Consider the following 13,173-nt stretch of genomic DNA (forward strand, 5'->3'; position numbering starts at 1 on the left):
CTTTCACTCAGATTCCTTAATGTGGGACAGTTTTTTTTTTCTTTTTCTCTAAAATATTCTATAATCCAAATTTAAATATAACCAAACACACTCAGAGCATCTGGGTCTGTGCCACTGATGCTGAGAGCACTGTCTGTGCTTTTAAGAGATAGTGGTTGGGAGATCAAGTATGAGACTCTGAATTCAATCTCAAGTAGCACAGCATCAGCAGCAATAAACTTGACTAGATGCAATATTCTCTCAGATACTCTTTTAAGGAGGATATTCCATCTACCTTACACTACCTTTCTTCCATGTCAGGTGAGAGGATGAATACAGAATCCCCAGGGAGGATGTGGGCTGAGAAAGGTAAAGTGTGGACTGGACTATAAGAGACACCGTGACCACTGTTCTCACAATATATTCGTTAAGAAGGAAAATCACATTTTAAGAAGAAATTATGTAAAAACCTGTATCTTAAAGGCTATAAAAGAACATATAAAAGACCAACTGCATATTTTTAAAAGTCAGTTGATCTGGAAAGTAATAACAAATGACATAACAGTCATATTAGTCTGCCAGATCTTGTAAGGGTCCCTGCATGGCTGCTCTGAGTTCATGATAGCACAGCTATGTCACAAGGGCAGAGTTCCACAGCACACCTGAAAGTCCATCTTAAAACTATAAAGTCAAGGACTATAAATTATGTTTTTGTCTGATTATTAACTAAAAATTGAAACCATTATGCCAATCAGAAAAAATCTAAATATATAATACACTGCCCTGTAGCAACATTTCGCAGGAGCCACCACTCATTGGTGCTACTAATGATTGTCCTGGAAAACGCCACAGGCACACCATAGGTACAGCACTAACAGTAAACTAGTGTAGAATTTGTCTGCAGGACTGATCTCGGGAACCAGAATTGGGAGCTTTCAGAGGATGGTCAATGTGCTTCTGGCAAGTGATCCTAGATTCAAGCAGTGGCTAAACCCTGGGAGCAAGGACAACTGAAACAAAGCTCACACAATGTGCTCAGTAGTCTCTGAGTAGTAACAGCAAAAGGTGTACTCTCTCGCCTCACCAATTCTTTTCTTAGCTGTTACTTCTTAGAGCTCAGAGGAAGACAGAAGGTAAAAGGCATTGCAGACATGGGAGGAAAGAGACATACTTAGCATTGTAGGATAAGACAACAACCTAGATTCTTCTTTGCCTACTTTACTGCTGGAGAAAACCCCAGGTGCCTGAAGCTTCCCATGCCCACCTCTAGATAGTGTTCCCGACAGCTGCAGGGGGAGAACACAGGTTTTATGTGCATACCTTATGTCCAGTTACTACATACATATCAGGTCATGTACCATGTGGCCACTTCAGGGTATATATAGGATGTAGCAAGTCTCACCTCTTCTGTTGTCCCACGCATACAGCTCCTTGATCCCTAGTTCATTCAGGGACTTGGACAGCTCCAGCTCCTCCCCGGCAACATTGTCTCTGAGCAGAATCACGTGTTCTGGGTTGACCTCACACTTCGCACAGATGACTGGCAGAATATTCTGTAGTGGCACCTCAGGGCTCACCCGCACGACAGCCTTCTGTGTTCTCAGGTAGTTCACTACCAGACGTACGGATTTCTGCAAAAACACACCAGACATACGAATTCTATGAGTGCGTCTTCCTGCAATTGTTTTAATTTCTGTTTCAATTCTAGGATTGAGTATGGCAGGATATTTCCAGACCCTGATCTTTCTTCCATAAAGTTGGTGGGTCCAGGGAAAAAAAGAGCATAATGAATACTGGAAAATAACTGAACAGAATATGAGATGTTTGCTAGACTCTCTCATGTTAATTGGCAACTGCTAAACAACAGGGAAAAACTGGCATGGTTGAGGTATCCTAGTTTAAATTCTGTCTAAATGTTCAGCCTTTCACAGAGTCTGCCTAAACTTGGGTACAAATCATTTGTATTTTTTTCCTAAAGGAAAGATGTTTGTAAATGATAGAAATAGTTTTAAGAATAAGTCTTGTAAAACAAAACTGCTTGCTTAAGAAGTCAAAACATTACATGAATATATGGATGTATATATAAATATATGTTTATAAAGACTTTATAAGTACATATAATATATATACACAGACATATGTGCGAATACAAATACATGCATACAGATGCACTATACATTTTTTATAATAAGCCAGAAATGCATTTAATTTTTCTCAAATACCAGACATAATAATCAGAAAGAAAAACAATTTCTCTAAATTTGCTGATTATAAGTACCTATAGTGAGTCTAAGTGGCCCATCAAAACATTGTAGGAGTCAAAGCTTCATGCAGACTACTCCAATTCACCCTCACTATTCTCCACAGGGTACAAAGCCCTCGCAAAGATCAAGGTAGCATGTGAGGAGAGTGACAGATGAAATGCCATCGTCCCCCTGGACTCTGAATAGCAGGCTTAGTGGACTTAATGAGCTGGAATTTAGGAGGAATATAGGGCCCTGCTCCAGCCTGGAATTCTGCAGGAGGAACTATGTCCCTGGAGCCAAAGCAGTTAAAAGATGCCACAGGGTGTGAAGGATGTCCCTTCTCCATGAAACACGGCATATGTTTGCCGCGCTAGTGAGATTCTCCTACAGACTTGGGATGAAAAGGAACCAATGCTACTAATCACCGAAAACGAAAGATTCACAGGTAACAAATTACTGGAATAACTGCCAGTTTTGAAATCAAGGTTTGAGCATATCTGATTTGAGAATCTGATTCGGCTAGTACTTAACTAGCCTTAACTAGAGCCTTAAGGCCATGCTCAAAAATATTACAAAGCCATGTAAGAACTTGGAATTAATTTTACTTGATAATTTATACTTGTAATAAAATGACAACTAAGACATTCCCTGGATGCAACAGTATAAATATTCCTGAAAACATTTTTTTTTTTTTAGAAAATCCAGATAATATATTTTGATCATATTCATTCTTCTCCCCCAACTCCTCACAGGTTCTTCCCACTTCTTATCCCCTACTCATCTTCATATTACCACTCCCCTCTTTCATAACCGAAAGAAAGTAGCAAAAATCAAAACAGTTTTTTCAAAAGGGCCTATCTCTCCTCTCTCTCTAAGATAGTGAGTTCGTTTTTGGAGCTGTGCCTGCTGGAGCAAAAAGAAACCCAAAAATACATGTGTCAAGAAAGCAGTCACCAGTTAATAAGTCAAATCAAATAAACCTGAGAAATCTATTTCTTGATAAGATTAGCTAGATTCCAAGTGTTCGGGTGCCACACAGAACCTGTGACTATTATACTGGACAATGGGGATTTAGGGATATTTTCCATCTTCAGGAAGGTTCTGATGGGCAGCTTGTCTTACAACAGTTCTATCTGTATAATCTAGACAGGAACAGTATGATAACAATAAACATTAGTAAATTTGGAAAGTTTTATCTCCTGTAAACAAGCCTAGTTAGTGCCTGGTATAAAAGGACCTGTTATACCTGGTATAAAAGAAGGAATCTCAACACAGAGATGCGAGTTTGGAACTCAAACAAAGATCACCACTGGCCTCTCTAGCACTCCTGCACATTCATGTACAAAAGTATAGATTACAAATCTATAGATTTGTATATATCTATTTGTATATACAAATATATTTGTATCTCTGTATGTTCTCAGACAATCCACGGGCACCACTGACCTCAGGCGCCTTGGTTAGGCCAGGCTTAACTCTTTCTTCAGGGACTTTTTCTTTCAGAAGTACAGTATGCACATTCAAGGACCCAATCAACGTATTTGGCTTAAAACTCAAAGGCTGTTGGGTCTCAGAAGACCAGATCTCTAGGACATGGTGAGAAGGATTCAGGTGGTTCTGAAGGCAGAGTTCAACCAGTAGGTCCATCATTGCATGGCTGAAAAGGAGAAAACAAATCATGGTTGTCAAGACTGTCTGTAGGTCCCCTTCTGTCTGTCTGAGTAAGGTTGAACAAATAGTCATGCAGCTGGATGAAAAAGACTAGACTCTTGTAAAATGAAGGAGACAAAGCAAGAGGAGGGCAGCAGTAGCAATTTTAAAACATGCAGGTTCTTATGCATAATTCTATGATGGCATGTTAACAGTTTCAATGCTAACAGTTCATTTTAATAGCCAACCAAAATCATAATAAATAAAAACAAGAGTTCCATTTCTAGTTAAATACAACTGTTAGGTTAACTAAATTCTATAAGCAAAAGCTACACAGCCCTTGATCCCACGGCATGAATTTCCCCGTTGTTTGTAAGTGTAAAGTATTGAAAAAAAAAAAAACAACTAAACTTTAAGTTGAAAAAATTGATAGGCACTTTGATGAACAATGAGCCAACAACTTAGATATTACTCAGCAGAAACTGACAGGCTCTACCAAGACCAAATCAAAGAGAAAGGAGAATCTTGAAAATGCCAATAACAAATAAAGAGGCTGAATCACTAATTAAACCTCACCTAAAAAGAAAATCTAAAACCAAAGGCTGCAACCAAAAAGTATACTGAATATCCAAAGAGTAACACACAATGTTTCTTAAACTCTTCAATAACGAAAGAAGACTGAGCATCTCCAAAGTATAACATCAGCAAAATGGAGGCTGCCATCCAAAACAAATAGGAATGAAAACAAAAATCCTCAATAAAATACTATTGATGCAATTCAACAGCACAGCAAAAAGGTAATACCCACGAACAAGTAGGAACTTTTCCTGGAATTCAAACTTGGTTCAATGTATGCATGCAAGTCAATAAATAATGTGACATATCATACTGTTAAGATGAATGATAAAAACACATATACACCTCAATTAGTACTAAAAATATCATATAAAATTGAGTACCTATCCATGATTTTAAAATATCTTGCCATGATGGATACATAATAACTGACTGAAATACAATAAAAATCACACACACACATACACACACACACAGACAAACATAAGGGGGGAGGGAGGGAGGGAGGAGAGAGAGAGAGAGAAAATTAAGAAAATAAAGGAAAATGCATAAAAGTTTAATTTAGAAAATATAACAGATTTCTTACTCGGGTATTATGTTACTAGGTCATTTATTCGAAAAGCTATGAAATGAACAAACAAAAATCACAGCAAGGAGTGGTTGCTTTTGTCCCTCCCTCCTTCCCTCTGGGCAAATCTAATGCCAAAAGAATCCCCCAAGTGCCGTATTTCTCACTTATTGTAGCTGAACAATATCCAGACCATCCTGATCACTCCAAAGAAACACTCACTATTATCTCCAGGGCAATGCTTACCACATCTTATGTGTAAGAGGACATTAGCAGCATGCACCAAGCAGTACAACAATAATTCCCATGAAGCTGGTACCCTGTGTCCCTAGGATATTGGGTGGGAAGGACCAGGACACATTCAACATTGACTCAGAAACTAAGACATGAGCAGGAGAAACCCGGCAGTGAATTCTGATTCTTCTAGCTTCACCTTTCTCTCAACACAGAACTTAAAAGTAAAAAGGAAAGCACACAATGACATGCACCATGTACCACAGCAAAGCCTTCTGCACAAAGAAATGTCTTTGAGCAGTGCTAAAATAATACTGAGTTTTATTTGCTAGTATTGTATAGCTCCTTACTACTTCCATCCAAACATTAAGGTCTGAATCACAGTGCAATGAAAGGGAGCATGCATAGTTTGTTTGGGGCTTTCTCCACTGCAGAGAACATACCCTCTTGGCTTAGCAGAAGCCAGCACATGCAACACTATGTATTGACAGTGTTTGGGAATTAGGACCATGTATATAACTAGGTGTTCACATCTCAACTTTATATATCAAGTGATATTTCAGTTGACCCAATCCCTATGTAATACTGTCCTCTGTCCTCCCAAGTCACCAAGGAAAAGATGTAGTTTTCCTAGAGAATGTTTCATCCTATGGAAGTTGCAATTATATTTCAACATTCAAGGATGGGAACAGTTTTCAACAACCTATAACCTACCTATCCCAATTTATTATTAAGGAGAGGGAGAGAGGGGAGGCACAGAAACAAACAGAGTAAACCTCCAAACCCCAAAGACTATAGAACACAATGAACTAGCCATGGCTCACCACGCATGTTGCAATATACATAGAGCACAGCCATGAATTCAGCCTTGAGAGACAAACATAGCTTCCTGGTGGCTAGAACCTACACTCAGCTCAGCTCAGTCATTATGGCAAGATAAGGAGGTTGGGGGCAGATAGGACTGATGTCTTCCTTATCTGCTCCATATTGCTCTAACCATCCTTCACTGTGAGATCCCTGGTGGAGCTGTCTCCTGAGGACTCTAGTGGGAATTGGGAACTTTAACAGGAACCTGGGTGCAGGAAAGAAAATACAGGACACTGGGTCAATTTATTACATGTCAGGAGGGGGTTGACATTTTATTTAAGAGGATGCTGTTATGATTAGTCATGACTGTGACACTGTATGCACCTCAGGAGCCTGTGTGAAACAAAAGAGTGAGGGGGCCAGGTCTTTTCCAGTTTGTAACAGACCTGTTAAAATGCTACTGAATGGCATTTGAGAAAACTCTAAGAAGCTCCTCAGATCTAAATAAGCTCCTTTGGTACTCCTGGAGAAACTATTCATAAAGGGAAAGACAGCCTTCTGCATACTGACAATGCCTAAGAATGAACAAAAGCACTAGCTTGCCTACAGTCCTGTGGGGTTTTATCTATCAGATCTATCAGATCCCAACTTGCCTTTTGTTGGCTATGAACAAAGAGCTGATGGCTTTATTAATTGGGTGTTATGTATATGCCTCCTTGAGGTCTTAGTAGGTCAGTGTGTCACAGGGCCACAGAGAATTTTCCAAATACTGGCAAGGCTATTTGGACACTCCCCATCATTCTCACCACCTGCTGAGTCTGGCCTCTCCTCACCAGGATCTCCTAGAGAAGTCCTGGCCCATGGTCCACAGTTTTCTGACATCATCCTCTGACCAAGGACTGGTGTCTTTCCTGCGGCCATGTTCTATTAGAGGAACTAACACAGACTGTGTGGGATCCTAGGATTGCTATGCATTGCCTCTCTGAGCCAAGAAAACTGGCTGCATTGCTTTATGCCTCGGTTTCTTATTGTGGTGACATTAGGCTAGAGGCCAGCTCAGAGGGTTGCTGGAGACTTCTATGAATTAATAAATTCAAGACACTAAACAGTGTTAGCTCAGTAGCATGCACCATGTCACTGCTTGCTAAGTACATGACACTTCACTGTTCTTTTCCATGTGAATTTCACATAGCTTTGGCAGAGGGTCACGGTCTGTATTTGACTGAATGCCACCCTGCTTTCAGCAAGTGACATCAGACCCTTAAACTGCAAAATATTTTCCCCCATCTCCCAAGGAATGAAAGACACTTAGAAATTCAGACATACTTAGAATGTCAAAGGCAGAGTCAGGCATGATTGGAAGTTACAAAGTATTAGAGACGGTGGCATCAATGATGAGGCCTTCAAAAGACCCAGGAACATGGATAAAGTAGGAAAATATTCCTCTGCAGGCCATCTCTATCTAATCACCATTACCGTAAAATCACAAGCTTAACAGAAAAAGAAAAGTTATATTAAAAAGGGGGAGTAAGCACCCCCAAAACAAGCAAGCTGAGCTGGAAAGGCTCACTTAAAACTTACCTTAAAAAGTAACCTAAAATTTCTTTTCTTTTCTCTTTTTCTTTTTTTTTTTTTTGCTCATCTATCTTCCATGGCTTTTTTCCCCCCTTGCTGCTTTGCCCTCTGCTGTACAGTGCCTTGTAACATTTATAACACAGAGATAAAACTGTATCTGGGTACTTGTTACAAACTCTAATTTTAGATTTGAAATATGAGTAGAATTTGTATATATAAACTTCTTTCTCTTAAAAAATATGATGCTTTCTAAATGTATACAAAGTTCAAAAATGGCTTTGCCTGACCACTACCCAGTAAGAAACTGATCTTCTACCTTATATGGCTGTCTTCATAGTGCTACTGAGCAATAGGAAATGAAGGGTCTCTACCACCACTGTACAAAGGGTAGTGTCAGAGAGAACACAAATGGACAAACAGCCCTCCTGAAATAGAGGGACCATACCCTCAGATGCACAGGATAGATAGAAAGGTACTGAAGACACTAGGTCTGGTGTGGTAGAGATGAGGAGACCTCTTGGTAGACTATGTATACTACAGTCTCCTTTCTCATGCCATAGGGCCAGTAAGAGCCCAGACTCACTCTTGGGACAGAGTGCCTGGCCAAGAGCAGAGCCACAAGTATGCTGTGAGCAGAGGATCTCTGTATCCACATGCTAACTGAAACTTTGGGGCTTGTGGAAACATAGTTTGATGGACCACACCTGTGGTATTCTAATTCAGCCAAGCTTGGGTGGGACTGCAAAACCTATAGTTCTTACAAATTCTCTGGTGTTGTTAATGTGACTGGTGTAGACAGGGCTCATCTTTAGAATGTCTTGATACTAAGTATCAAGATATGCACATTTGGAACCTTTGTTGACCATATGGATCACTGGGTGCTAGGTATGCCAACTGCTTTTACAGGTATATCCTGATGGTCTTAAAAAACAATTTGTATGCATGGCCAAATCTTAAGTGTTCCAATGTGTCCTAGTTTCTTGTATGGACCAAGGCCAGCATGTGCCCAGGAGCACTGGGTGAGGCATACAAATAGGTCAGTGCAGATCCTGAGAGAAAGTCTGGTCTGACCAGTTCATGTGGCATCTGAGAGGCAAGACAGTAAATATGTAATCAAGGTCCTTGGCAGACAGTCAGTACTGAGGATCTTCACCAGAGAACATATCCAAAACACCAGCATGGTCAAGGACAAGATGGGAGACCAGAAATAGATCCACAGACAGGAAGGTCTGGTGGCCAGATGCAAGACTTCAGATTTGAGCTGAAATCTCAAGCAAGAATCCAGTCTTAAGACAGCCTAGGTCTGGTTAACAAATGCTAGAGCTAGCAGAATGGAATACAATGCCAGAGACGTGGTCTGTCAAGGCCTTGCATCTGTTGCCTGTCTATAAATTGTCTAACTATTGGGTTTACAGAGAGGTGCAGGTTGCTAACCTAACCTCTTAAGGCAACTGAACTTTAAAACCTTCTGAAGGAAACACTGGTTGGAATCTTTGACGTGAAGAGAGGAGATAAGCTAAACCTGGGAATCCAGGTAAACCTGGTGTCTGTCCTATCCAATAATGAGGCCATATGGTGTGGGTTACCTGAGCAGGTGTGGACATGTTATGCCCTGAATGTATCCCTTTTCTGACCACAGTAACTCTTTCCCTTTTAAAACTCTGTCCTCATTGTCTTTCACCTCTATCTTGGAGGTTACCTTTCCTCAGAGTCTCCAGAAGTGGTTTTCAATCTTCCTAATGCTTCGATACCTTAAGACAGTTCCTCGAGTTGTGACCCCAACCATAAAATTATTTTTGTTGTTACTAACTGATTTTATTTGCTGCTGTTAGAATGTTAATGCTAATATCTGGTATGCAGGATATCTGATGTAATCCTTATGAAAGGTTCATTCGACCCCCAAAGGGGTTTCAGCCTTCACACTGAGAAGTGCTGGTCTGTAGTATTCTGTATCCAGATTATAGGAGAGGGAGACAATGTCTTCTACATGCTGCTCATTTAGTGCATGGCTATGGCAGACTTGGATCCAACCTACTTACCCTTGAGGAACTAATTGGGATGTCTTAAAATTTACATGCCACTTTTAATATATTTGTTTTTCCTTGTGCTTAAAGAAAATTAGTACTCTGAAGCCAGATCTCTTATAACTTGTGTAGGTTTCAGTAGAACCACTCCAAGTGCAGGCTCCTCTGTCTCTCCTGAGTCTAGACTCTATAACACAGACCTCCACGCTCAGCAAATGTTCTGCTTTCCCGTGTGGCTGAGGCACCCTCTGTCCAGAGTAATTTATTATTTAGTTTGTTCAATGGATAAATGAACATTTTCATATTTAGCAATCTACCAGGAACCCACAAAAATGATTACGACTATTATCCAAGCAAGCACAGCACCTTCTACCAAGGTCTGCATCGCTGAAAACACCCCTCTCCTTCTCTACAATAGCAAGGCTTGGTCATTTAAATGCTAGACCTTTAATCTTGTTAGTTCTTCACAGAAAACATATTCTCCTTTATTAGATGTAAGGGAGGCAGCGAGGGAAAGAAGGAGGGAAGGAGGGAGGGTAGAAGGGAGGAATGAGGAAAATTGGGTATGGTAACTCCTTTCTTAAAATAATGAGTTGTTTTTAATAGCTTCTCTTATAGGCTTAATAACAAAGAAGTGGAAGTCCTCACACTGCTTTACAAGGCTCATGCCCTGGAATTCTTGCACAGGTATGAAGTTGTCTATTCCATGGTGTTTAGGTTTTTAGGGGCAGAATTACAGGACTGAAGACTGGGAGAGATTTCCTCAATTCTGCAAAAGGCAACATTGGCCTTTCTCTGCCAGATGTGCCGTAGCTGTGTGAACCGATGTGGATGTGACTAATTCTCTACACTAAGATGACACAGCCCAACACTGTCAACACTTAAGAGCCTTTTATGAAGCTCCCCTGGGGCTGAGAGGACTGTGTCTTCAAAGATACTCTCTTCCCTTGTGCTCCTAATTAAAGCAATGGGGCTGCTGGCTTCCTTCCCACCCTCCATGCAGAGAGCTGGTAACCTCACTCCTAAAGGCTTGCCAAGCCTTCTTCCTTAGTCAGGAACAGTTCCAAGACCAATCCTTATGTCTTAATATTTAAAACAGATAGAGGCTTTTATTTGTGTTTCTAAATTCAAGAGCTGCTAAAAAAAAAAATCAAACCAACTATGCTTTGCAGAATGGGGTCATAAGCACTCAGCAACTAGCACGTTTTCTCCATCAGGAAATACATGGTTCAGGACTGGCTATATTTTGTAAACTGCACTTTAGGGCAAGATGAATATGCTCTTTGCTAAAACTGCTGCTTAAGCAGAAGAGGGGAAAAATGAATAAAAGTCTGGAATCTGATATCAGCCCACTTCTTATTATTAAAGGGTGAAGTATGACCTTGCCTATAACAGAAAAAAAGCCCAGGGACAGAGGTGTCTGGGCTGAGGCTGGCTCTTCCAGACTCTAAGCTTTCCTGCTTAGAAAGAGAATGTTATCTGAATAATTGATAAGGCTCTCAGTAGTCTTGGTAGGAATCTTTCAGAACTACATGGTGATAACTTCTGCTCTATAGGGAAAAACGTACTGAAGGCAGAGAGAGCACAGTATATTCACTTGAAAGCATTTTCCAGAAACATTTTTACTTTCCACCTTTCCTTGTGCTTGTCAAGCAAAATTTGTGAATTATTGTCCAGATGCCACAATGTAAGAGAAGAGAAAGCAGTAAGTATCAACTAGTAAAATATATAAAACATAATTATACATTTACTGGTTAGGATGGCATGCACTGTAAAATCAGTTTTAAACTATGATAGTATAATATACGGCTTACATTATAAGGTTTTGTGGGAAATGTGTAGAGAATGTAGTCACAGTTCTATAAAATAAACATTCACAGAAACTCTTAAGGTTCTGAGACTCTGAACTGGGCCTGGGGAAATGCCACAAGGGAACGGTCTCAAGTCCAAACACCTCCTTTGATGCTAATGTGGATTGTCCTATATATGCGACAATGGCTACAAGGAGGAATCCTGCTTGAAAAATAACTTTTTACACTATTTCAAAGACAATATGATATGGTCTATTACAACTAAAGGCATGGTATCTTAGAACACAAGAATTCCAGTCATGGGTGTATACCAAAGCTGGAAGCAATACTCATCAGCATAGTGTATAATTTCCACATAAAATAATTTTGAAAATGTATATATCCCTACAGACTCTGAGCCCTAACTCTACCGGGATGGACTTGGATCCCATAAAGACTACAGAGAGTCTGGCTAGGCCAGTCAGCCCACAGCATTCCCAGTGGGACTGTTTTGGCTCGACTACCTGTGGTGTTGCACCAATCTATAGCATGCATTCTAATCTGGGTCAAATTCAATATAAGTATAGCAGTCCACACCCATCCTTCCTTCTTGTCCCACACACATGAGAAGAAACACAGGAAGCTCCACCCAGATACCAGGATCTTACCTCCCACTAACCACACTCTGCTTCTCCAGTCCACTGGGCAGAACCACAGTGATGTCCAAGGTGCTGTTCTGCAGTGTCTCCTTCATGTAGACCAGGCTTTGCTGTGATCCCAGGGTGGCATCATGGGGCAGTTTCTGTTCGCTATGGACATTCTGGGCAGCAGGCTTTCCAGGAGGTGGTGGAGCACGGGCCTTCATCTTCCTTCTGGAAAATAATAATACAGAAACACTAAGATGAGGGTTTCATGCTTGCCTCCAAATGATTCATCCTCAAAAGCATTTATGGTTTGCTTCAGAAATACCTTGAGAGCTCCTTTAAAGTTGTAGGTCAGCAGTCTCCAGTACTAACAGATAATATCTTCCACAAACAAGTAAAAACCAAACCAGTTCAAAGAAACACCATGGGAAGCATTTTTTTTCTTTTTGAAAAAGAAAATCCTAAAACTGTGGTCCCCATGTGAAGCGACGTGTCCAACTTTCTAGCTGGTTAAGGTGTTAAGCATCTGAGTTTGCCGGCCTGGCCCTTTCGGGATTATACATACTGGCTCACCACCAGTAAGTGAGTGGGCATCTCGAAATTTTTGCAAAGTTCTTGCTTCCATCCTCTCCAGCTCAGGATCTAGGAGTAGTTCTGAGGATCTGGATCAATAATATTAGACGCTCTGGTACTAAATTATCCATCGAACATTATCCAGAAAGTCCCTCAGTGTGACACTACCCTTATAGACATTGTCATGGATGTGGCTGTGGGCAGCCAAAGGACTTGAGTTGTAGCGCCCTAACATGCAACACCTTGTCTTCATTTTCACCTTATTTTAAACTGTGGCTTGAATGTTCACTTAACCTTAGAGGCAATGTCCCAGCCCCTGTCAACAAGACACTCACCCGATGGATACTCCAGATAGTAAGGAAAAGCAAGTAACATAGGCACTGCATTTTACATATTGAATACATGCATATGTGTGTGTGTGTGTATATATATATATATATATATATATATATATATATATATATGTGTGTGTGTGTGTGTGTGTGTGTGTGTGTACGGGTGTGTGTA

At 40.5% G+C, this 13,173-nt stretch overlaps 1 protein-coding gene across 6 annotated transcripts in view; it reads right to left on the reverse strand.

The window, feature by feature from the left end:
* Positions 1–13,173, reverse strand: part of Cobl (cordon-bleu WH2 repeat protein) — a 230,454-nt gene that overhangs the window by 141,163 nt on the left and 76,118 nt on the right. For all 6 annotated transcript variants that reach the window (XM_029483416.1, XM_029483415.1, XM_021176724.2 and 3 more), the window contains exons 2-4: positions 12,118–12,321; positions 3,672–3,882; positions 1,382–1,610 (exon numbers count right to left, since the gene is read on the reverse strand). In XM_029483416.1, the coding sequence (XP_029339276.1) occupies positions 1,382–1,610; positions 3,672–3,882; positions 12,118–12,321 (644 nt within the window). The remainder of the gene's footprint in view (positions 1–1,381; positions 1,611–3,671; positions 3,883–12,117; positions 12,322–13,173) is intronic.

The sequence above is a fragment of the Mus caroli genome, chromosome 11 (assembly GCF_900094665.2).
Source record: "Mus caroli chromosome 11, CAROLI_EIJ_v1.1, whole genome shotgun sequence".
NCBI lineage: Eukaryota > Metazoa > Chordata > Mammalia > Rodentia > Muridae > Mus > Mus caroli.